Here is a 27,228-nt window from a genome sequence, read left to right as displayed (position 1 = left end):
CATTTTTAACTCGCTATTATGACTTTTTAATCTTAAAATTCTGATTTTTAAACGTCACAATTATAACTTGTATCTCATAATTTGGATTTTTTATCTCAAAATTATAACTTTAAATCTCTTGATTTTGGCCTCTTATCTCAAAATTATGACTTTTTCTATCATAATAATGATTTTTTAATCTAATAGTTTTGAACTTTTATCCCTCAATTTGGACTTTTTATCTCATAATTTCAATTTTTTTATCTCAAATTTGGATTTTTTGTCTCGTAATTATGAATTTATCTCATAATTTCAACTTTTCGTCTTATAATATTGACTTTAATTCCTCAATTTGGACTTTAATCTCATTATTTCAACTTTTCATCTCATAATTTTGACCTTTAATCTCTCAATTTGGACTTTTTATTTCATAATATCAATTTTCATCTCAAATTTGGACTTTTTGTCACATAATTATGAATTTTATCTCATAATTTTATTTTTTCATGTCATAATTTCAACTTTTATCACATAATTATGACTTGCCGCCTTGTAATAAAGACAGGTTTATTTTTCTTTTTTAGTATTGCCTAACTTTCACTTTTTTCTTTTTTAAGTGGCAGAAATGGGTTTAATATCTCTTTATATAGAACAGAAACAAATGTCATGAGTTAATGAGCAGATATCTGCATTTCTTTAGTAGTAAAATATTATGGAGTCAGTATCTTCGATATGTGTGATCAAAGGTTTCTGTCCAATCAGCTTCCTTATTTTCCTCATAGACACGCCTCCAGTCTCCTCTGTCCTCTGCTGACTCAGCATCTCTGTTTGAAGTTTGAACTTTATTTTTTTATTGGAGGGAAAATGGCGCAGCAATTATTTACGGTGAGTAGAATCACAATTAATGCAAATAAATCCAAACATAGATGAGGTAAAGAGCTAAAAAATGATATGTATCAAACTAATACAGTCCTCAGAGCGCTGTCTTCATTATAAAGAAGGAACAACTGAGGAATATATGACAGAACTCAAGCTCAGATATAAAATCAGTCACAGCTGTTCTGAGTGTCTTTGGGTGAGGCGCTGAACTTCCTTGAACTTGAGTTTTAATCAGTAAAGAGAAAATTTACCTTCTCATGTTGTTTACATTCCCCTAAACACCGTTTTTACAGAGCTGACCTAGAACACATCATAGTAAAATCACCTGTCAGCTGGTTCAAAGTGAGTTAATTATATATTTATGTTCTTAGTTGTGATTTTTAAAGACGTTTGCCTTTATTTCACTGTTTATCTGCTGACTCAGCTTACTGATCTTTCTGTAATGCTGCTGCTCTAAGTGAATTGAATTGACTCCTGGAAATAAATAGTTTTCTTAGTTAAGTTGAATCAGATTAAACTGAATTTAAACAACTTTATCCCTTTGTTATTGTTTTTTTATTATTATTAAAATTCACTAGAATTGCCATTTTCTTGTGTTTACAGTCTGCAGCATCTCTGCTTGGTTATCTGTTATGTGAGCTTCAAGCAAAGTGGCAGAATGGCTGAACCATCCAGTGAGTTAAACTGACTTTCATATCAGCATTTAATCACATATGTGCTGCATGTCTTTGTGAGGCTCTGTGGTTCCCAAAGTGGGGGTCGGGACCCCCAGACAGTGAGGGGGGGTCACAGGACGCTTCCAAAAAACAAAGAGGAATTTAATGTGATTTATAATCATACATTTTATACTATTGGAAAAAAAAATACTAATAAAAAAGAGTGCAATGTAAAATAAAAAGGTAGCTTAAATGTAAATAAAAGTTTTATACATGATGCTTTATGCAACATTGTGCACTTTATCCCCCTCAGTGAAGGTCGGGGTCCCTGATCTCTGATGTCGTTATTTCGGGGTCATGGGCTGAAAAGTTGGAGAACCACTGCACTAGACTATGTTTGTTTTATCTAAACATTTTCATTGCTGTTCTCATCAAACACATATCTATTTTAAACGCCGTCTAACTTCCTGAAATCTTGCTGTTGTGCTTACACGCTGTTCATTGTCTGTGGTTAAAATTTAAGCCATGTGATAAAAGTCTGATCAGCTGGTACCACTCTGCATCATTCAGCCTCTGAGGATTGTGATTTCTAAATATGAGGCCATGTTCTTCCTATGAAGGGCTGCAGATGGCCTTGTGGTGTAAGACATGCCACATGTACGCAGGCGGCCTGGGTTCAATCTCCTACATGCCCCCCCCCACTCTCTCATTCCTGTTTCTAACTCTACTGTCCTCTTTAAATAAATGCATAACACACAAGAAAATCAGTTTGTTGAACTAGACTTCAGCTGTGGCTGTGATTAACAGATCGACTGTCTCTGTTCTCTACAGCGTCAGATGGTGATGTGTTCCTGAAGCGCAGCAACAGCAATAAAGACCTGAGACATAGCTGTAAGTCAGACTGGATTTATTTCATTTTTGAATCTCTGGCGTTTCATGTCTCATATTTCGGCAAACACCTGTCTGGTTTAAAGCTGTTTGAGACAACATATTCAATATGGTTGGGCTTCAGTCCTTCAGTGACAAATGCAACCAAGAGATAACATCACAGAAACTATGTTCATGCTTTATTCAGCACACGCCCAAAGACTGACAGTTAAAGTAGTCCTGTTATTTACTGCAATGGACAGAATGGCTGATATTCTTAAGTCTGTAATAAAAATCTTTGTGTTTCCTGTTTGCCACAGTTTCAGGGGATCATGTTCAACCACCAGAGCACAGGGGCAGCATACAGAGCCTGCCACCTTCAAGTGAGTTTAAGTGGATCCTCTGGTTTCATTCTTGTTTCTCACACACACTAGACTCCCGTACCATGCTGAAACATGCTACACCTCCCTCCACAGCCACACATAAGGGGGGATAAAGGTGGAGCTCTCTGGGGCCCAACACAATGAGGGCCCATGGAGGTCAGCAAAACCATGCTCCATTGTAAAGTTAAGCTATGATAACCATATTTGCTTTTTTCACCAATAACAACCACTATATCAAAGCAAAAAAAGAACTGATTAATTTATTTATTCTGTTGTTGTAAACCTATTTTCTTAAAATAAACAAAATGGGTTAAAAGTGGCAAAAATGTTGGGGCACAGATGGCCTGGTGGTTTAAGAGACACCCCATGTACACGGGTGGTCCCAGTTCAAATCCAGACTGTGGACCTGTCCCTCATGTCACTCCAAATCTCTCAACCCTGTTTCTGATTTTTCAAGTGGCAAGAATGTGTTTAAAGTGGCACAAATCGGTTAAAAGGGGCAGATTAAAAAATAGGCAGAAATTTGCCAATAATGGCTTAAAATTTTAAAAATAGACTGAAAAAGTGAAAAGGGGTTACAATAACAGCAAAAATTAGCGTATGAAAAAAATATATACAGGTAAAATATGGAAGATTGGCATTTAAGTGGTTAAAAGGGGTTGATGGGGCAAAAATGGGCAGAAAAGGTGGTGGAAAGGGTTTAAAAAAGGGGCAAAATGGCTTACATGGAAAAATGGGTGATAAAGAACTAAAAGAAAAACAAAATAAAAGGAAAATTGGTTTAAATTGTCAACAGGCAAAAAGGTAGAAATTGATAAAGAGTTAACAGAGATGGTGAAAGTGGGCAAAAAAATAGGTTTAAAGTGACACAAAATTCATTTAATTAGGTAAAAATTGGTCAAAAGTGGCAAAAATGGCATAAAATATGATGAAATGGGTTAAAAAGCAGCAAAAATTGGTAATAAGGGATACATTGGGTAAAAAGTGCACAAAACTAATGAAAAGTGGCATATAAAAGTTGCAAAAATGGGATGGAAAAGTGGTTAAAAAGTGGCACAAAAATATTTTCAACATCAGACCAAATAAAAGCTTGACTCCCTTTTCAGCTCCAGAATGAAGTTAGCCAGGATGCTAGCACCAATGCTATTGATCCAGCACACATTAAAATCCCAGCTGGGGAGGGTCCATGCTCTGGGTTTGTCAGAGGCCCAGATAACTATGTGGGCCTGCCTCCCTCCACAGTCCCCCACTGGCCAACACTCACATTACATCTAGCCAAAGCAGGCCTGAGCACAGACACGTCATTACACCATACATGACTAGGGGTGTGTACTGGCGATACGATATATATCCTGATACAGGAGTGCCTATATTGTGATATATTGCAATATATATATTTATATTTATAAACACACACAGTGCTTAACAAATGTATTAGACCACCTGTCCTGTTTGTCTCAGAGACCATCCAGCATCATGAAGTGCTTTAATGCGGACTCTTTCATTTTCAGTGAGCTCTCCACTTTTTACCATTTTGAACAGGAATGAGGAATTTCAAACTGAATTCACCTTTTTATACCCAAATTTGAGCCGGCTCACTGGGCTTCTCTGAGAAGTCAGACATTAATCAAGCATAACATTCAACCACCAAAACTCAGTTTTCTCTTCAAGAATGCAAGTAAATAACTATAATTTGACATATTAATCAAGAAATATTAATGTGCTTTACTATTTTTTCAGCTTTTCTGTAAATCAGTAAATCTGAAAATTCATGGATAACAATAATAATTATATTTTAGCATTAAAAATATCATTTGGGTTAAAGAGCTTCTACATATTGGTGTATTAACCATTGCAGAAACATCAAAAATGATTTAGGTAATTACCAGTGCTGTTAATTTAGGGCAGCTGTGGCATAAACCTTACTTTGGATGGTGGTCTAATGAATTTGTTAAGCACTGTATATATATATATATATATATATATATATATATATATATATATATATATATAAAACTATGCAATTTTAAGTTCATATGGAATATAACAGAATTAATGTATCAACAAATGTGTATTAAAATTATATATTCAGTATATAAATAAAAATATATAGTATATTATAAAATATATGGTCCTGCATGTAATCTGAGGATGAGGATTTTTCCCATTTGTTGTTGTGAATTAAAATGCTTTCAGGATTTTTATGAGAAAGTTGGAAAAAATAGAGTAAATGTACTCAAATCTTTTATATTTCACGGTACATCAGCTTACATGTCTAAACGTAATGACAAGGTGCTTGTGGAGGAAGACTGATCCTCATGTCCAGCTCTAAGGACTGATGGACCGTGTGAGAGGAGGTTATGATGGGCCGGTGTATTAAATGCATACTGAAGCTGTCTTTACTAACATTCACTACACAACACAGATCCTTACAAGTAAAACCAAGTACTGACTGTATTTATGGTTGCATGAGTAAAATCAGCGGTAGCTTCAGCAGGTGTCTCTCACGTTAGCTGTTGGCCACTAAGCCATCACTATGTTATCTGAGTACTTCACTCTGGCGTGGCATATCTTACAAACAACTTGACTCCTGTCTAAGTTTGTCTTTAATGTTCAGGAAGCCAAAACAAGTCCACATATTTGCTATGAATGCAGGAGAAGCTGCATTGCGGGAGTAGGCATGAGCAACCGGCTCGCTGAGACCGTAAGTCTGTTATCTCGTTGTCTATGCAGAGGAGAAGAGGGAAGAGTCAACTGCTTGCTGCCAACTTGTGGTGAGGGGGTGAAATTACACCACAAACTACTGCACCAACAAAGTAAATTATTAATTAAAAAATATAGATACTGCATTCTAAAATGTCGATACAGTATTGCGCCGCGAAATATCGCGATATATCAGTGTATTGATATTTTTTTGCACATGCAGTTTATAAAACGCTGTGGGTTCAAATGTGCCTTTGCAGTTGCCTCGGTATCTCCCTTCTTTTCTGACATCCTGACTTCTGTGCAGGTCATGACTGAGCTGTTAACATCACCAAAAACCATCAGTCATGGTCATGATTCAGGTTAAAAATGAAATATGGTTATCAAAGCTTTACTTTGCAAGCTTCTTGCTGGTCTTCATGGGCCCCCTATGTAGGTGGCATCCTTAAAGCCCCCCAGGGGTGGCCCCGTGGAGCACAACAGTATAGACTGCCTGGTGTTAACGTCACCTCAGAGTAGCTCTTTCTCTGGTGTCTCAAACATTTGAACTAAAACCCATTTGGTCTAAAGTTTTTAAACATGCTGCACCTTATTTCCTGTGTAGTGAGAAAGGTCACAGCTTGTACTCTGAATCAAATAGAAAGGTTGGAACCTATTCAAACACTGCAGTGACCAAAGCAGTGATTTTAAAGTGCATATGAATGAATTAATGATATATCAACATTTCTGATTACAGTGTCAGATGATGTACAACCTAGAAAACGCAGCAACAGCAATGAGATCCTGAGACCTGAAAGTAAGTACACATGGACTTCGGTTTCATTTATCAGCCTGTCATGAGTGTTCCATATTAAACGGTGGGTAGTTACAAAACTGCTACAGGTTTCTAATCAGTGACGTCTTTAGTTCACGGCTGGATACTGATCGAAGTAATCATGTTTTTGCTTAAGCATCAGAAAATAATTAGCTTAAAAGTTGAGCAGCACATTAACCTGAAGTTTTTGTTGAAATTGAACAAAACAGCAGCAAAATGTCTTGTTGCATTATCTGAGGTGTGTGAGGAACACTGCAGGTCACGGTCATGTGTTTAATGGAACTAAAGATTTGATGAAGGCAGAGAGGAAGTCCAAGACCATGAAACTTCTCAAAAACTTCTGAAAACATTCAAGAAACTGAACAAATGGTTAGAAATAATCGATGACTCAGGATAAGAATGAGAGCAGAAATGGTCTCCACCGATAAAGGGACAGTTCAGCTAATTTCACATGAAAATTTAAACATGACAAAAGCATGTGCAAAAGTTTTCCCAAAACTTCTGACTCCTTAACAGATAAAGCATGAGCACATTTGTGGAGACATTGTTGAACCATTTTTGGACGAAACACAAATTTCTTAGAAGCAGTGATTACATGTGATGAAACTTGGGTCTTCCAGTACGATCCTGAGACAAAACAAAAGACAATACATTAGAAAAACACCATCATCACCAAGGATGAAGAAAGCATGACAAAGACTGTCCAATCAAAGTCCAGCGGGCCAACCAAAGCTGGGGGCGGGTGCTTACTCCCCATGAGGTCATGAGGGTAAAATCTGAGAACGGCTTGTTTCAGCACACATTTTCTGAAAGGTGGAGAGAGAGAGGGGGGAAAGGAATGGATTTTTCTGGTATTTGAGGGGATTGTGTATAGGCCAGGGGCACATATTTTTGTTAGAAAAGCTTGAAAAAGTGATTTTTGCATAATATGCCCCCTTTAATTAATCACAATGAATGCATCAATTCTGACCACCATAACTGTAACCTGAGACGATGCAGACGTACTGCAAAAATAAGGAACTCATTAAGACTTCCACAGCAAGAACCCAAGTACTTGGTGTACCCATCCTTAATGCAGATCTTGGATCAGTTTTTGGCAGAGCTCTTTAACCATTTCTTTCTCCTCTCTCTTGTTGTCCAGTTTCTGAAATCAGGATTGTGCTGTTGGGGAAACATGAAGCTGCAAAGAAAAGACTCGTAAACGTCATCACCAGCAACCAAGAGGGCCGTTTCCAAAAGCGTTCTCCGGTCGTCACCTATGGGGAGTGGAGAGGAAAATCTGTGGCAGTAGTGAAGACCCCAGACATCTTTGGTTTATCCATCGAAGCACTGGAGGAAGAAATGAGGAAATGTGTGGCTCTTTGTCCACCTGGACCAAATGTCCTCCTCCTGGTAGTGAAATCTCTGACGTTCACAGAGAAAAAGAGGCAGACCTTAATGTCAGCTCTGCATCTGTTTGGTCAGGAAGCTTTTGAACACTCCCTGGTCATAACGACTGATGAAGCCATCAGTACTCTGGTTAATCAGCTGCTGGAGAAATGTGGAGGAAGAAAGTACTGTTTGCTGGAGGAAAACCAACGACTGTTAATGAGGAGGGTTACAAGCATTGTCTGCCATACTAAAGGAGCCTTCCTAACACTGACTGGAGAGTCCACCAGAGCTGGACCTGAACACACGGCTCCAGCTTTAAACCTGGTTCTGTGTGGGAGGAGAGAAGAGGAAAAGATGTCAGCAGCAAAGGCCATCTTAGGTCAGACAGATCTTCATTCAGCCTCCAGCTCCTCAGAGTGTGTTAAACATCAGGGAGAGGTTTGTGGACGTTGGGTTTCCCTGGTGGAGCTTCCTGCCTTGTTTGGAAAACCACTGGAGGAAGTGATGGAGGAATCACTCCGATGTATCTCCCTCTGTGGTCCTAAGGGTGTCCATGCCTTCATCCTCGTCCTACCTGTGGGTCCACTCTCTGACAAAGACAAGGAAGAGTTCAAAACCATCCAGAACTCATTTGGGTCTAAAGTCAATGATTTCACTACGATCCTGTTCACTTCAGAGTCAGATCCTTCAGCTCCAGCTGTCGTTAACTTCCTAAGGGAAAACAAAGCCATCCAGGAGCTTCTGCAGAGCTGTGGAGGGAGATCTTTTGTTCTCAACGCCAAGGACTCGCAGCAGATCCCAGAGCTGCTGGATGCTGTGGAGAGAGAGAAGAGATCAGAGGGAAGACCGAGCTGCTACACTAAAGAAACATACACACAAAAGGACGAGGTCCCGTCTGAAGAAAAAGATGCACCACAGATGGAACTAGAAGACCGGGAAACATTCAGCTGTAAGTATCAGGATTTAAACCAGTAGTTATCCATTTTCACAACACTGTAACAGGGATTCAGATCCGAAAATGGTTTGATATCTGATAGCCTAGACTGCATACAAAGAAGGTCTGGGAAGCTTTCATTAGGATTGGAGCTGAAAACACAACAAGTACCAACATGCATGAAAAGCTCATGGAGATACAGCTGCAGACGAAGATTAAAAGCTGGTGGAGTCACATTATGCTCAGTCTGTTTCAACCAAGCGGTCCTGTTTGACTTCAGTTTACCACGGTAAACCCTGATCATGCTTGTGTGTCCACATCCAGCCTCTCTCATTAGGATGGGACATTGTCATTTTTACAGACCAGGATTGTTTGACCCAGCTCCGTAATATGAGCCGGTCTTCAGGCCCCCAAATAGCTCTACATTTGGTACCAGTTTGGCTTTTAAAAGCCCTTTTTGACCGTCCATAGAACAAGTCTGCCAGGGCACGTCTACATTTTTACATGCTGTAGTGCATGGAGTATTTGACTTTGCTACACATCAATCATCAACCATTAGAACCCAAATTTTAATAACATGTATGTAATAAGTCCATACTAACAAAGTAATTTGCTATACAGTGCAAAAAACCACAAGAAATAAAGTGTTTTTTTTTCCACACATTTTCCTAAAGACAGAGATCTCTTCTGTATCCCTCAAAACTGAAACTGTAAAAAGTTGCACAGAATCATATTAAACCACAAAAAATATTTTGAGTATGTTCATAACTTCATTTTTGAAATACACTCATCTTTATTAACTGTGGCAAAAAATGAAAATAAAATGGAATTGTGCTCAATTTGTAAAAAGACAGCAACTTCATAAAAATAAACCAGTAACAGTAGTGAAATCAAGTGTACCCAAAAATTTAGAAGTAGGAAATGACATTTCTGCAAAAGAAGGAAGGATATTTCTGGAAGGCAACAGTACTCTGGGACACATTGAATGTGTGATGTGTTAGTGTTACTCCTCTGGTTTTATATGCAAAAGGAATTATTGCTCTCATTTGGTTGCATTTCTAGCCACGGTTAAAAATAGACATGCAATTTGAGTGCCTGCAGGTTTTAGAGGGTTAAATGTTGATTAAAACTGAAAGAAAGGAAACTCAAACTTGAATGGGAGCCAGCTCCAGTGGGAGATGTACTTGGACTCTTGCACCACGATTTATCTGGTTAATGGTAATATCTGTGCTGATGTTCAAGACAAAATGAGGGAGAAAAGCTGTGAAAGGGGCAAAGCCGGCCTCTTAGCAGTACTGGACTCTCATCTTTCTTCATCTGTCTTAACATGTAGAAGGAGGTCTGCAGTAGGATTGTGTAATTTGTGATGATTGTCATTTGGCATTTGATCCATGTGGGTCTGAATTGGGTGAGGCTCTGTTTTTACACTTTCTTTATAGAAAAAAAACCAGCCAAAAAATATTGTTTTGCAGTCCAGGTTTAAAAAATTACTGAGATATGATCTTTGGTCCATGTCGGCCAGGTAAGCCCTGTGATTGGGTGACACACTGACTTAGGTGATTAAGGGGACTACTGGCATTTATTTTTCTGCTTCAGTTGTGATGCAGAAGCATAAATCAGATTTTACTTCTGTAAACCTCTGTATTAATGTGAAGACTGTGCTCAGTGCTTAACTGTAACTACAGTCATTTAGTCTAACTCCTGGCTTTCTTCTTCCACAGTTGATGATGAAACGCTGAGTCCAGAGAGTCTCGGGATTGTGCTGATCGGAAAGACTGGAAGTGGAAAGAGCTTTTCAGGAAACACCATTTTAGGCAGAAAGGAGTTCAAAGCTGAAATGAGCCAAATGTCAGTCACCACTGAATGTCAGAAAGCACACGGTGAAGCTGACGGCCGTCCTGTGGTTGTGGTCGACACTCCCGGCCTTTTTGACACGAATATGTCCCATGAAGAGGTCCAGAGAGAGATCATGAAATGCTTTACTCTGCTAGCTCCAGGGCCTCATGCCTTCCTGTTGGTGTTAGAAATCGGTGCCAGACTCACAGACGAGGAGAGAGGGGTGTTAAAATTCATCAAGGAAGACTTTGGGATGAATGTTGAAAATTTCACCATCATTCTTTTCATGAAAGGCGACATACTGGAGCACGAGGAGCTGACCGTTGAAAAATACATTAAAGAGAGATGTGATGAGTCCTTTAAGACTCTCATTGCTGAGTGTGGAGACCGATACCATGTCTTCAACAACTATGACAAGAAAAACCGCAAACAAGTGAGTGAACTGATGGCAAAGATCGAGACCATGGTGGGAAAAAATGGAGGAGGCTGCTTCACCAATAAGGTGTTCCAAGAGGCTGACAGAGCGATCAAAAAAGAGTTAAGGAAGATCCTGAAAGAGAAGGAGAAAGAGATGCAGACAAAGTGTGAGGGACTTACACAACAACATGAGGACTACATTAGAGCCATGCAGAAAAGGAGTGAACGGCGGAGAGCAGAGACTGAACAAAGAGGAGAACAGAAAGCACGAGAGCTCAAGAGCGTTGAAGAAAAACTGAACCGGGAGCCTCAAATGAGAGAGCAGGAAAGGAAAACAATGAATGAAGAAGACAAAATCAAGAAAGGTCAGCAAGAGACTGAACGGCAGTGGTGGGAAAACAAGTTGAAAGTTTTGGAGGAAAAAATTCAACAAAATTCTGCATCAGATGAAGAGAAACAAGCAGAGCTGGAGCAGAGTAGAAATCAGATCAGAGAGGAACAAGAAGCATGGGAGAACAAATGTAGAGAATACTGGGAGAAACGCAGGAAAGACGAGGAATCCAGGAAACAGCAGCATGAAGAAAGACTCAAAAATCTCCGCTTGGAATATGAGCAGAAGAGAGAAAAATATGAAGCTGAGATGAAAAATGAAGAACAAAACATAAGAGAGCAGGAGAGAAAGGAAAGGAAAGAGTTAGAGGAAAAGCACAAGAAAAGTATGGAGGATATGAAGAAGACGTTTAAAGAGGAGGCGAGAAAGCAAGCCGAAGAATTCAATGAGTTTGGACAGAAATACATCAGGAACTTTGCAGATCTGATGGAGGAGCTCATGGAGCAAAAGGAAGCTCTGCAGCAAGAACACAGCATGGAGTACAGACTGCTGAACGAGCTCAAGAGTCATGAAGTGACAGAGCTCAGAGACAGAGTCAGAGAGATGGAAAAACAACTCAAAGAAAGAGAGGGCGCCATGACTGCAACGGAGAGAGAAACAGCTGTCAAAAGCAAATGTCCCATTCTTTGATTTGCTTCTAAGATGCTCAACCTGACGTAGCGGACTAAACCTTTAAAAACAGACAGGAGCTACTTTGTTAGTCCTACTGAATCTGGACTTTAAAACATTGGTTCTCAACTGGTCGAGCATGAGGACACTGCCACCTCTTCCCAAATTCTTCCAAATGTTTGACCATTTAAATGTTTTTTAATGCAAACTGTTACAGTCTGGACCCAACAAAAGATACTGTACATGTTTTAAAAAGCACATCCTTACAGGACATGCATGCATACATTTTATTTTACCCCAGATTTCCAAAGGCAGCATGGGACATTTCTCAAAGACTTCCCTGTTTATCTTGGGATAACCACCTTTGTTATCTGAGAAAGGGTGATGAAAAAGTAGAAATCTTGAGAAAAACACTAAAAATTACTTGTCATCACAGTTAAATCTATAAAAATGTATGGATGTTCTGTTTGTCCTCTCAGGGCTTTTGTAAATCATAGACCTGCTGTCAAATGTTTTTTTCCTGACACACACTCACGACACACTAAACAACTCCATGACCCACTTTTAGGTCCTGACCCACCAGTTGAGAAACACTGTTTTAAAGTACATGTGAGCTTGGTAGACTGATTGAAACTGGAGGCACATAGTAGGCTGCTGAAAAATTAAAAGTAAATAGAAAATACAAATTTAAAAATACAGTCATAATAGAAGCTGTCACTGTGTTTCTATCATTACCTGAATGTTCAAGTTTTTGTTTTGTCAGTTAAATTCCTTTGACTGAGTGTCACTTCTATTTTGGTTTTCTTTAACTTTTCCTGTAAAATATGTGATTTTTGGTTATCTGGTTGCACATCGTACATTCATTAGAGTTTGCGTCATTTTAGACCTGTAAAGAACCATATACAGCAGCAATCACATCCTCTAGCCCTACTGGGATTTAATGTAATGATTACAAACCCTTTTACCAAAAAAGTTTGGACATTGTGTACAATGTTAATAAAATCAGAATATAGTGTGTATAACTGAACACAGTATGGAGACGAGATATTTAATATTTCAGCTGATTCACTTTTATTATCATTTTTAAAATCTTTACAGATTTCGAATTGGATGCCTGCACCATGTCTCAAAAAAATTGGGACAGGAGCTTTATTGTGCTACATCATTGTTAAAATGTTTGTATGTGCTTTCATGACAATAAAATCTTTTGTTATGATTGTCTTCAATGTCTCAATGTGGGCTCTAAGATACACTGATAATTAAGTTAACGACACTGAACTCATAACCACAAGACTAACTATATTTTATCTATGCTTTATTGCAAAGCTAAAGACAGCCTCTAAGCCTACATGCAGGGCTACTGAGGCTCAGTAGGTGGAGTCAGTTGGACAAACAACTCATTCATGACAAAATCCTGACGACAGTGTTTATCTATAATAATGATATCTTGATTCATGACTTCCTGATGGATGATTACAGCAACAACCAGCAGCAGGCATCACACTCATTGCCCCACTATCTGCTCTGTCTCAAGGTCCAATCAAGAACCAACACTCCTACAAACTGAAATGAGATGTCAGTACTGCTCTATAGATCTACTCAAGTAGAAGTAACAAGTAAATCAAGTTCACTCAGAGTTGAGTGATGAGTAGCTACTTGTGGTCTCCATGGGATTTTCAAAGGGAAATAAGATCTTTCCTGAATGTGCAATATGAGCAAGAACATGGATCTCCAACAAGGTTATTTATTGTAAGATGTTACTTAATCTAAAGTGAAATGCAACTTCTAATATCATTCTCTCACTATTTGCTACTGATAGTCATGTGTTGTGGAGGTCGCACTTAAAACCATTTTCTTGTTGTTGACAGAAAGCTTGAACCTCCTTATTTTGGCTTTTAGCAGTGGCGTGCACTGACATTTTGGGGGGCAGGTGCTCAGTGAAAAATAAGGGCACTGTGTGCGGCATGTGGAACTGCCAGCTGCCTTATTATAGCAGTGTGAGATTCAGAAAAAAAAAAAAAGAAAAACAACATTACAGGCACATGTAGCTATCTTTGCTATTGTGTCATCTCTTTCACATACAGCTGTTCTTGCTTGGGGGGGCATTATTATCACACGCTTTTAATCATGGAGTATTTATAGATGATCATGTTAACGTGGGCCACATACATTACACTGTAAAACAACAACAACAACAAAAACAATGAAAACAAATTTTTAAAAGGGCACTTGCTTGGTCCAGAGGGCAACGGGCAGGTGCCATAGCACCACCTAGAGTCTATCTGTGCACGCCACTGGCTTTTAGGGTTTATTTTCAGTCAAAACTTCATGCTTTTTAAAAATGTTAATAAAAACTAATACTTCCCCAAAAATATACTTCTGTGACGGTAGTGATTTAAAAAGTACTTAAAACGTACAAGTACACACAAAAGCTATCCAATTACAGTAACTTTAGTAAATATAATTGGTTACTTTCCACCCCTGTATGTGCATTCAGTAAAACCGACACAGACCACATTGCTCTTAACCAGTTAAATGTACGATAAAACAACAACAACAACAACAACAACAACAAAACAAAAAAGAAAAAAAAACAAAAGAAAAAAAATGTGGAATGTAAAAAACATTTTGTGTCACAGGGACTGATATTTATTCTTTTTTTTCTTTCTAACCCTCTCTGTCCAAGTTTTCGCTCTTCTGGTTCCTATTTTTTCAGTGACATGGTATTTTCACTCACTCTTCTCTCTCTATTTTGATTTTTTTCATTATTGACCTCTGACTCTTCATGGACGGATCCACTTGAGGCAGAGAGGGGGGTGAGCACAATGGGACCACTACGCCTGTCTTAAAGAATAACTTATTGATTAATTTAATTTTACCTTTGAAAAGATCATTTATTAAAACTTAAACAGAGAACTGACAGCAGTTTGGGTGTATTTTCCCCACAAACTTGATATCTATGGTATCAAGACGTCATCTACGTATCCATATCTATGGTTGTTACCCCTAGATCATTCATGAAAATTAAAAGCAGAGAATTGACAGCAGCTTGTGTGTATTTTCCCCACAAACCCCCTCCTCCTACACCTCCTCCCTATTTCAAGGTGAGTGCTTTGCTGCCATCTGGATGGATCGGTCCACTGGACGGCAGCTAGCTTTCCAACCGTCTCATCCAAAGATGTCAGTAGAGTAGAAGTAGAAGTTCTGTCGACATTATTATCAGTTAAGAGGAAAAGAAAGTTATTTTCGGTGACAATACTCCCCGAAATGCAAAAGACAGTGATCTAGCTGCTGTTAATTTGAAGTCAGCCCTCGGAACGAAGCGACGTGAGTTATGAAAAAATTAAGCTAGGTACGTTAATTTACAAAAAGTGTTGAACCGTTAACTCTATATCAAATTACACGCGACCACTGTGACCATTAAATCCTTCACAGCAACAAAAAGTAACGTTCTACAGCTTAAACAACACACTAATAACGTCCATAGACATAATTTTACCTATTATGTGTTTTTATTCTGGACAGACCGACATGATGCTCTAGGTGGACATTTAACAGGAGCCGGCTACATATTTCGGGGTGCCCGACTCAAGTCTGCAGGGGCTCCACTAGATGGCGCCAATGACACACGGAGCGTGATGTGAGTAAACCACTGAGGTGATACAGGTGTGTGTTTTCTTACATTAGAATCAGGATAACGTCTTGTTTAGTGGGAGTAATAAAGAAAGCGGTGATAGTTAAAGCACAAAGATAACCTAATTACTGATAGGGACGTTTAACCAGCTGCGTAATTCATAATTTTCTTGCTGTGGTAGAGAACTAAATGCAAGGTAATTACAGTAGTAATTATTTTTCCCTAAAACACTTCTATGATTGAAGTTTTGGCTAACTCCAGCAGAGTTAAATATCTATGGCTGATTCCTCTCAGTGACTCTGTTCGTTTTTCTTTTACTCAGATTTTACATATTGTGTTGCACTGACTGAATATTGGTCCAATTCAGCTAAAAGACAAATCTGACCAAGTAATGAAGTTGAAGAGTATTATGTTTTTTTACAGATAAACTAGCCTTTTTTTTTTTTTTTTTTTTTTAAGATGTGCATAATACAGATTTCAACGAAAGAAATAATAGGAATAGGGAGAAAGGGACAAAAATTAAAAACCTGTTTATTATAAAAGTTTATAATAAATTTTGTAAAAAAAAAAAAAAAAAGAAACAAAATATAACAGTTAGGTTCACTTTGAAACAAATCTGCACACTTTGTATTAGAGCTGAGCAAACAACCCCAATGCTCGTACACTTGTGCCAGTCAGATATACTGCCTTGTTTAAACGTTTGTGTCGTAGTTTTTTAAATTATAACAGGCAAGTGACTGATTATGGTCAGAGCTTTACATGGATTTGATGGCTTTGGAGTTTTCTGTCGGTAAGCATCAGTGCTACTTGACATCCTCAGGGAGGAGACTCATATTGAAACTCTTTCAAAATTTCTGTCTCACAGTTTTTTGTAGAATTTAAATTTTACATCAAATAAGATAAGGTAAGTATTTCTTTTTCAGGGTGTGGGGAATCATCAGCCAGGAAACCAGTCAGTTGAAGCCAGGTAATGTGCTGACATACTCATCCAACAGACATAGGCAGTTAGATGGTTTTCAGTTATCCATTCTAGAAAAAAATCATTGCTAACCCCCAGTTCTCACAGTGTTTCTATTATGAAGTGCAGCTAGCCATAGATAGGACCATTGAAGGAGATAAGTTGAACCGTACAGTGTTGCCATAGCACAGGTTTTGTTTGAAATGCTAAATTGTATCTGAAGTCTTTAGAGTGGTGTACTTGATTTCAGTATAAACTGTAACGGATACAAGATGGATAAAGGTCCCGTAAGGACACCTAAAAAAGACAGATACCAAAGTAAACTACCTTTAGATTAGCAGTTTATAGACTTGACAGTAGATGGAAACATTATGAAGAAGGATCAAGGAAATGCTGGTCACACTGGACATGAGAGATAACTTAAAATGAGCCAGAGCAAACAGAAAAATAACTTTAACAGATTAAAAACAGCAAAAACATTACTACTGGTGTAGTACAGTTGATGTAATTCTTCATTTATTTATTGGTAATCTTCATGATGATTGGAAGTATAAGTATACCTGGGCAAATGCTGAACCTTCTATGCAATGATTTTCATGATCCTCTTTATCTTTAATCACTGCTCATCAGTCGTCGTCCCAGTTTTTCTGGTCAGTGTGTAGTATAGCTAGCCTTAGCTAACTTAGGCTATTTCTTAGGGAACAGAATTAAATGTAATAAATAGAAATATCAGAACTTCTTGTTTTTAAAGCCATGTCTGTATCTGAAATTGTAAGAAAAGTGAACTTTGATTTCATTGCATCTCACATCAGAAACTTAACTAATAACTGAAACAGACAACAGCTGTGGGCCCCATCACCTAAAACCACGTCTACAGGGACCAGTGTAAACTACATTTATTGCTCAGGTAAGACGTTTACATACAAGTTAAGTAGTTCATGGAAATAACATTAAGATGGAACCAAGGAAATGTTGGTCATGTAGAGATGAGAGAACATTTTTACAGGCTGTTACAAAGGTAGGTGGTCAGAGAAAAATCAAAGGAAATCATTGTTGGAATGGTAAGTTGCTTGGTTTATTCATTTTTTAAATAATTTATTCTTTGCTTTTCTTTTAGTTTATTGGGGGTATAAATGCTCGTTAGTTAATGTTGAGCTTTGGCTGTAGCAGTTTTGAATTAAATCCTCTCTGGAACAATGGTCACTGCCAGCTAGGGCTGAAATGATTTCCTGAATAATTAGAAGAACTCAGTGACTAAAATTTATCAGGGCCAACTGTTTGCTGGGAGCCTTCGTTAGCATTAATTATGTTTACATTTATGTCATTGCCCATGCACATTGTGCTGTGCTGCACAGTGTTTCAGATGGACAGTTATTTATGTGGCACAATGTACATACTTTTGCTGTTGCTTCAATGCAGAATGCAGTAAAGTTGATGTAAGGCATAAAAACGTGAATGACGATAGAGAAGAAAATGTGGATGCGGTGATGTTGAAAGGTATGCATCCTGCATGATGCATCAGCTATCTGTGACATGCCTCACCCTCCCAGACAAGGGGGAGCATGGCATGTGTCTCCAGAACTGGTACTACATACAGAACGATCCACTGTCAACTACAAATTAGTGTGTAAAGTGTAGAACAAAGTTTTGCTCTGTTGGATTTTTCAAAGTCAGACAGGTTAGTTTTCTTGAAGAATGTGCTTTTCTGAAGACAGCACTCAGTAAATTTGTTTTTATTACTGCAGTTACTGCAGTAAAAGGATGAGTTTACGATGTAATGTTGTAATCAAAGGTTTCTAAAAAAAAAAAAAAAAAAAGACTTCCAGAGTGAAACTCACAACTGATAATAGATTTCTATCTCTGTATTTCTATATTTATGTCACTTAAAATGGGATTGCTTTTATCAAATGACTTTATCTTAATGAGTGCTTCACTTCACTACATTGTTAAAGACAAAAACAGAAATAGCTCTGTTAAGTACACACATGTAGTCCTGTTTCATTGAAGGGACATGCAGCATTATAAGACTTTATTGCATTTATTTGATACTGAAACAGAAAGCTGCTGTGTTTGTGCTTTGGCTCCAAGATTAAACAGCTGCTGTAGATTCTGTAAGTCACCAGATGTCACTGTTCTTAGAATGAAACCACCAAGTGTTTAATGTTTTTTTAGCTCTAATGGAAATAAAGCTCCAGTACTTTATGAGGCTTCAGCCACACATCACTGGTAGGACTAGTAAACAGTCCCCTTGTTTTTCTTTGGCCCCTCCTTCACTACTCCACCTGTAGTCAGGGTTATGGTCTATATAGAAGCATCAAATTCAGATCAGCAAACAGCACAGTCTCTTCTTTCAGAAATGTCTTACATTACCTACATCTTACAAATGTGACTCTAAACAAAATCCTCTGTCGCAGCTTCTTACATTGGTCACATGTATGTTTCTTAAGATCACTTGCTGGGTTCATTACTGGTGATGCCTATAACACTCACCATTGCACCCTTTACAGTAAGGTTTAATGGTCATTGCTCTCTGAGAGACCTGACATGCATACACACGTTTATTTACAAGGCTCTTATTGGGATTATTCCTCCTTTCATCTCCTCCATGTTAGCCTGGTCCTTTGGAGCTCATAACACTCGGTCTAGTGACTGACTTACACTCCAGATTCCGAGAGTTCACTCTGAGTTTGGCAGATCTGCCAAAACAACTTTATGTTCACTCACAGATTACAGAGTGATGGTGATAAAGAAATCAATCTGAAATCTTTTATCTTTTTAACACTTAATTGTGTTTTAAAAGTTAAAAGTGTTAGTATGCTGGTGTTAGTTTTGCTCTGGTGATATCACTCTAATGATGCAATTTGATTTATTTATTTTTTTTAAAGATTTATTTTTGGGCTTTTACCATGCCTTTATTTGACAGAGGAAGGACAGTGGATAGATTCGGAAACAGGGAAGAGAGTGGGGAGAGACATGCGGTAAAGGGCCACAGGCCGGATTCGAACCCAGGCCGCCCGCGTACATGGGTAGCGCCTTAAACCACTCGAACCTTCTGCGCTCCCTTGCAGTTTGAATTTATCTGCAGGTTAATGTTTTCTGAAGTTTGTCTTTTAGCCTCTCTGTCTCTCCTTTAAACATTTTTTCAGAAACAGTTTGATTTAAAGCTGCAAGTACCTCAGAAATCCCTTCATTTTGTTGTGTACAATATCTTAAATTGTTTTTTAAGGCTTTTAACCCACCTGCTCTCTTCCAGTTACATTAGGCCTTGATGTTTCCAGCTGAGGGATATCATGGCGTCTGCAGCAGAATGTGAGTCCACTCAGACTTTATAATCTTTGTGATACTCTGAACTCTCTGTACTGAAACCAAAATGCAACCTGGAAACTTAGTATTCAAACTGGTTCTGTCATTAGGAGGTGTATTATGTTGTCCATCTGAGTACATTCTAATTAAAGAGGAGTGCAGATGATGATGATCATTTAAAAAGTTGACCCATTTTTTATGGAACAACTTCTCTGTGTGTGTTGTGTGTCAATCATGCATGGAGATTTACAGGTAAAAAGGATGATTTGATGTATGCACTATAAAATTGACACCACAGATTGTAACAACGTAACAATGTTAATTTCGTTAACAAAATTAGGACCAAAAAAAGGCTCGTTAACGGCCTGGGTACGGCAGGACTAGGATGGTCTAAAAATAGATTACTGATGATTAAAACTTGGATGAAATGTGAGATTAGTTTTTGTTACAGAGACTTGATAAGACTAAAATGCTCGTGCTGGACTGACGGATTTTTCCATATGATTAATCTGCTTTTCAGGTCTTAATTTTCCTTTAACGTAAGGGAAAGGGAAGCAGAGTGAGGTTAAGCTAATAGTCATCACTATCTGATGCTTGTTGTACTGTAATAGTCCAGCTCCAAACATTTCTATAAACGTATTTAATCAGCTGATGCTCTGGACTGACCATGGTGAGCATCATCAAGATGCAGTTATTAACAGATGGCACTTTTCAGCTAGAATAACTCTGCTTACTGTTCACTCCATGCAGATTCCAGTCAGTAGACTGCTCTTTCTGCCACTCAGCGGCTGGAACTGCACAGTCTTGTGCTGTCTGTGATGCCACAAGCATACACTCTATAGTTAAAAACATGTTGTCTCATCTTTCCACCAAATAATAGAAAATAGACCTATCAATATTATTATTACTATTATCAATAAAGAATGTGATCATTAAAGGGTACCAATAAGAGTGCCAATATAATAAAAGTTAATGATCCTCCTCCAAAAACTCAGTGATCCAGTGTGTGTTTGTATTTTCTTCAGTTTATTTTAGATCATTACAAGTATTGATAGTGCATTGTGATGTTCATTTAAACTTTCTAATGTAACTGATGAAGTTTTTTAAAGAGAAAAAATGTGACTAAATAGACTAGAATGTCAGGACTTTTTATTGACTAAAACTGGACTAAAATGTTTTGCGATTTTGTCTACTAAAACTACACTAAAACTTTGAAAGGTCAGGAAGACTAAAATGTGACTACAACTGAAGATATTTTTGACTAAATCTAAGACTAAAACTAAAATCAGCTGCCAAAATAAGCACTGCAAAATATGACCATTATGTTTAGTTAATTTGTAAATAAAGTTTTTAAACCATCATCATTTATGTGTGATCTTAACCAACTGAAGGATTGTAAGAAGGAAAAATGAATGAATGAATGAATGCGCATTTATTGTCATTATACACAAGTACAATGAAATTCTGTGCGGCTTTCTCTTCAATTAAAAGAAAAATTTGAGGAATGGAAATTTTATTTACAGCATGAACACTGATGAATAAACACCGTTTTTTTGTTGTTGCATTAGACATCTTTGTCTTGTCCAAAGACGTTGTCAAGAGAGAGGGGTAGTGGGACACAAATGCAGGGAGCGGATTTCAAAAAGTTATCCTAGAAGGATAACCACTAAATCGCAAGCAATATAAGGGAAAGGAAGAATACCAAAGCAAAATGATAACAAGCCAAACAAATAAACTCCCATTCTATTTAATAGTTGAAAAGGGAAACTGAACCACTGCTGACGTGCTGCTGAAAAAAAACATAGACTTGTAGGGAGAGTGAGAAAACTGTCTTTAGAAGAAACTCAAAAATTCCCAAACTGGGGTTCAAGAGAGAAAAAAAGGAAAGCTGGTTATGTCATCAGCATCAACAAACTAACTCTGACAAATGCAAGAAAAGAGTCAATGGTGCTTGAGAAACTTCACATAGAAATACACATGAAAAATCCAAAGGAGATGCTCTCAGAACCTCTGAAAATGAGATGATGAGTCTGCACTGAGAGCTGCAACCCAAGAGCATTATAAGCTTTCCACACCTGGTCTCACTCAGTGCTTATCAGCCACACACACCTGGCCAAGCCCTGATTAATTCAGCTACCCACACACCTGGCACAGCACTCATTGATCCACCCTCAGTGAATGCCCTGTGTGATCCCCCTCACAGGGCCCCCCACCCAAGGGACAGCTCCTGACATTCCAGCAAGGTGTTCTGGGCAGTGCGGACAGAAGTCCAGGACGTCCAGGACGGAACCCAGGTACGCTCCTCAGGGCCATATCCCTCCCAATCTACAAGATATTGCACTCCACATCCAACTCTTCGATACTTTAAGATACGCCGTACTGTGTAGGCTGGTTGACCTCCAACCATATGGGATGGAGGTGGACGCCTTACAGCTGGCATGAGAGGACTGGAGAAAACCGGTTTCAGGCGGGAAACATGGAAAGTTGGATGAATCTTCATAGATCGGGGAAGCAGGTGGAGAACAGTGACTGAGTTGATCCTCTGGATAATCTTAGAGGGGCCAACAAAGCATGGTGCCAACTTGCGTGATTCAACCTGCAGGGGAAGGTCTCTTGTAGATAGCCACACCCTTTAACCAATCTGATAGTGCAGGGCTGGGAGGCGCCGCCGGTCTGCATAGCACTTCTGCCATGCCACTGAGCGCAGAAGGGATGTGTGCACACGCCTCCACATAGCATGGCACTGTTGGATGAACTGTGCAGCTGAGGGAGCTCCCACATCCCTTTCCTGATCTGGGAACAATGGGGGTTGATAGCCAAATTGGCACTCAAAAGGAGATAGACCAGGGGATGCATTCTGCAATGTGTTAAATGCATATTCTGCCCAGACAAGTTGTTCACTCCAAGTAGTCAGGTTAGATAAGACCAGACACCGGAGTATTCTTTCGAGTGACTGATTTGTACGTTCAGTTCAGCCGTCTCGGGATGAAACCCTGATGACAGTCTGGTGGACGCACCTGAAAGAGAACAGAACGCTTTCCGAAAACGGGAAGCAAACTGTGGACCATGGTCCAATACAACATCTTGGGGAATACCGTGGTGGTGAAAGGCATGCTGGGCAGTTTCCATGGCTGATGGGAGCTTTGGTAGAGGAATTAAGTGGGCTGCCTTTGAGAATCAATCAACTACTACCAGAATGACAGTGAACCCCTTAAATGGGGGTAATCCTGTAACAAAGTCCATGGCCACATGTGACCAAGGACAGTGTGGGGCAGGTAGTGGCTGGAGAAGGCCCGCAGGGGGTTGCTGCACTGTCTTGTTTTGGGCACACATTGTGCAAGCTTTCAAAAACTCACAAACATCTTTGTCTATCTGGGGCCACCAAAATCGCCTTCTAAGGAAATTCAGAGTGCAATGAACACCAGGGTGATTTGTAAGCTGAGTAGCCCCACTGAAGCACCTGAGACCGTACAGCAGTAGGAACATACTGACAGCCTGCAGGGCCCCCTCCTGGGTCTGGTTCCTGCTGCTGAGCCCCTTGGACTACAGCATCAATCTCCCAGGTTAGGGGTGCAAGGATGCGGGTCGGTGGTATTTTTGGCTCTTGGGACCTGTTACCACTCTGGGTGGTCAAATTCATGAGAGAGGGCATCAGGCTTCAGATTTTTAGAACCTGGACGATACGAAAGGGTGAACTCAAACCTGCTGAAGAAGAGGACCCACCGGGCCTGACGAGGGTTCAGACGCTTGGCTTGCTGGATGTAGGCTAGATTTTTATAGTCTGTCCGGACCTGAAATAGATTTTCAGCTCCCTCAAGCCAATGGCACCACTTTTCCAAGGCTAACTTAACTGCTAGTAACTCCTTATTTACCAATATCATAATTCCTCACAGCCGGCAAGAGGGAAAAAGGCACATGAAGCTTTTGATCCTTCGGAAAGCATTGGGACAAAACTGCCCCTAATCCTATATCGGAGACATCAGCTTCAACAATAAAAGGTAGCGATGGATCAGGGTGAGTGAGTATGGGTGCAGTAGTAAACCTCCTTTTAAGTTCTGTAAAGGCCTCATCAGCCTGTCGAGTCCATTTGAACTGTGAGCTGCCCCCTTAGTCAAAGCTGAAATAGGTGCAGCTATTGATCTAAAGCCCCTGATAAAGTGTCGGTAAAAATTTGGGAACCCTGGGAACAATGCACCTGTTTAACTGAGTCAGGTTGGGGCCAGTCTACCACTGCCTTGACCTTGCTACATAATCCATACTCACATCCCCCTGAGACACAATGTACCCCAGAAACTGAACACTGGAGGCATGGTACATGCACTTCTCTGCCTTGACATATAATTTACCATTTTGACGTAGGACACATGCTCTTCATAGGACTTGGAAAAAAAAGGATGTCATATAAATAGACATACATGAACACCTCAAGCATATCCCGAAGAACATCATTGATGAATGCCTGGAAGACAGCGGGTGCATTTGAAAGTCCAAAGGGTGTTAACCAGGTATTCATGGTGCCCTCTGGGTGCGTTAAATGCTGTCTTCCACTCATCACCCTCACGTATGCACACTAAATTGTACACATTTTGAATGTCTAACTTAGTGAAGATAGACGCCCCCTGTAGATGTTCGAAGGCTGTGGACATGAGGGGAAGGGGGTAGCGGTTTTTCACAGTGATCTTATTGAGGCCCCTGTAATCTATGCATGGCCTTAGCCCACCATCTTTCTTTCCCACAAAAAAACACAAACAAAAAAAAAAAAAAAAAAAAACAGCTCCTGCCAGTGAGGTGGAGGGGCAAACAAGCCCTGCAGCCAAGGCCTCGTCAATGTAGTTTTTCATAGCCAATGTTTCTGGACCTGACAGCAAATATAGGTGTCCCCTTGGGGGTGTAGTGCCTGGGAGGAGATTGACTGCACAATCGTAGGGCCTGTGGAAAGGCAGAACAGAAGTCTTTTGTTTACTGAAAATCTTCACTAAGTTCAGCATACTCGGTAGGGACCGCCAGAGAGAGGGAGCAAAGCGCTGGGAGATATAGAACCTGAAGATAGTTTAGACTCAAGAGACTCAGGATTGCAAGGAGCGGAGGAGGAGAGGTCAACAGGGGAGAGACAAACAGGCGAAACCTCCTTTGATAGACTGGGGAGCTCAGGAGCAGGGGAGCTTGTGGCATCGAGGGGCTCAAAGCATAAGGGTCTGTTCTTAGCAGGGTTAGAATCTGTCAAATGAGATGCACATTCAGGACCCCAACTTAACACCTCCCCAGACCTCCAGTTAATATGAAGATCGTGTTCTTCAAGCCATGGATGACCCAAGATAAGGGGTAATTTTGGTGCATCAGTAAGAAAGAACTGCAATCTTTCTGTGTGAGATCCAATACGGATTCTACTGCAGTGATTGAAAGTGGACAGGGAAGAGTTGAGATGGTATTTTCAGTCTTTGGGCCAGGGACGAATCAATAAAACTGCCAGCTGCCCCAGAATCAACAAATGCCTTGATGTTAAAATTGTTTTTACCACAGGGTAGTTCCAGGAAAAGAAAAGTATGTTTAATAGCTACCAGGAGAGGATTATGTTTTGTTTTTTTTTTAATTATGTTTTTGCACAAACAAGACTCAGTACAAGACAAATAAACATTAAGAGACTAACAAAAACTGTACTAAACAAAAACATGACAATACAATAACATAGTATCAAAACAAAAGCTACAACAAAAAGTCAGACTTGGCAGCAAAATATGCAGCAAAGCTTCAGCCTCCTCGATGCACATGGCAAAGGATATCCCATAATTCATATCACCCAGCAGGAACTACGGTTAAGAATTGAAAACATTAAGAGGCCCCAGACCCTCTCAAATTTTTCATTAGACCCATGTCTGTGGCTACGGAGCCTTTCCAAATGTATACCTGAAACTAATTCTTTAATCCATCTAGACAAACAAGGAGCATTAACAGTTTTCCATTCCTTCAGTATGATTCTCTTAGCTACTAACATGCCAAACATAAAAGCCTGTTGCACGGTATATGGGAGTTTCAGAAGAGCTTTGGAGCACCCAAACAAGGCGATCAGTGCATCTGGTTGAACTTTTAAATTATAAATTTTGCAAAACCATCTAAAGATGTCCTGCCAAAAGGGGACAATCTCTGGGCATGACCAGAAAGTGTGACCTAGTGTACCCTTCCCAACATTACATCTGTCACAAGTGTCAGAGATATTAGGATACATTTTGCTCAGCTTTTATTTTGAATAGTGTATTCTGTGCATAACTTTAAACTGAATCAGTTGCAGCCTTGCATTGATTGAGCCTTGATGGATTCTTTCCATCCCCTCCCTCCAAACATCCTCAGAAAATTCAATACCAAGATCAGCCTCCCAGGCGGCTTTGATATGCTCATCTGAAACTGGGTTATGTTTAGAAAACAATAAAACAAATTTTGACATGAGATGTTTTGTATCAGCTGGTAACTTCATTAATTCATAAAAGGGATGTTCGTTAGGTAAGCTCTCAAAATTATTAAAGCTACTCTTAAATTGTCTAACTTGTAAATATCGGGAAAAATGGGCTTGTGGGAGGGAATAGTTTTCCTTAAGCTCCACAAATGATGCAAAATGATTATTCATATACAAGTCTGCAATTGTTTTGATTCCTTTTTTGTCCCAGTGAATAAAAGCTTGGTCACACTTGGATGGGATAAAGTTGTGATTAAAGCAAATAGGTGAATATAAAGAGAATTCAGGTGCATGGATCACCCTTTTCATCTGTTTTAAGAAGTTGATTGAGTTATACAGGACAAAATTTTCTTTGAAACTATTTACTGGGTAATCATTTGTTGCAAACATGAGAGCCGCAAGAGAACTGTTTTCCACTGCTTGAGATTCCAGTTGTAGCCATTTAGGTGTAGGCTTGTCATTGAAGCCACTTGTTGGGGGGTACTGGTCATGCCAGTATACTAAGGCCCTGGCATTAGCTGCCCAGTAGTAGTGTTGGAATACTGGGAGGGATAATCCCCCCATTTTCTTGGATTTTTGTAAATGGGCCTTGGATATTCGATGGTTTTTATACCCCCAAACAAATGGCAATATTATTGAGTCCAGAGTTTTAAAAAATGACAAGGGGAGCTTAACTGGAATATTCTGAAACAAATACATTAACCTGGGGAGAGCAACCATTTTAATATTATTAACATGCCCTATAAGAGAGAGTGGCAATGATCTGCAGAATTCAAGAGAGAATCTTTTTTAAGTTTGTCTAGCTGACTACAGAAGTTGTTGTTAAACAAGAGCTCTGGATTAACAGTAATAGACAGGCCTAAATAGGTGAACCGGTCCTTGGCAATTACAAAAGGCAGGGAGTTAATGAAATGTGGATCCAAATTTTCAGTTAGAGGAATAAATGCGCTCTTCTTCCAGTTCACAGAATATCCAGAGAGGCTACCGAAGCAGTTTATTAATGAAATAAGAGGAGGAAGAGATGATTGGGGGTCCGTCATAAAGAT

The 27,228-nt window shown here is 39.3% G+C and overlaps 1 protein-coding gene across 1 annotated transcript; it reads left to right on the top strand.

Annotated features, from left to right (window-relative positions):
* Positions 1-1,516: 1,516 nt before the first annotated feature.
* Positions 1,517-22,176, top strand: LOC121509507 (GTPase IMAP family member 8-like). Its single transcript, XM_041786932.1, has 6 exons — positions 1,517-1,532; positions 2,346-2,405; positions 2,702-2,764; positions 7,423-8,601; positions 10,308-11,315; positions 21,938-22,176. The coding sequence occupies exons 1-6, from the start codon at positions 1,517-1,519 to the stop codon at positions 22,174-22,176; spliced, it is 2,565 nt and encodes an 854-aa protein (XP_041642866.1).
* Positions 22,177-27,228: the final 5,052 nt, after the last annotated feature.

This window comes from Cheilinus undulatus, linkage group 5 (assembly GCF_018320785.1).
Source record: "Cheilinus undulatus linkage group 5, ASM1832078v1, whole genome shotgun sequence".
Taxonomy (NCBI): Eukaryota; Metazoa; Chordata; class Actinopteri; order Labriformes; family Labridae; genus Cheilinus; species Cheilinus undulatus.
This window is presented reverse-complemented; position numbering and strand designations above follow the sequence as displayed.

What these genes read in the sequence shown, in the direction of transcription:
- LOC121509507 (XM_041786932.1), top strand. An exon ending in TAAAGACCTGAGACATAGCT is followed by an intron (nt 2,406 to 2,701) that starts GTAAGTCAGACT and finishes TGTTTGCCACAG; the next exon opens with TTTCAGGGGATCATGTTCAA. An exon ending in ACAGAGCCTGCCACCTTCAA is followed by an intron (nt 2,765 to 7,422) that starts GTGAGTTTAAGT and finishes CTTGTTGTCCAG; the next exon opens with TTTCTGAAATCAGGATTGTG.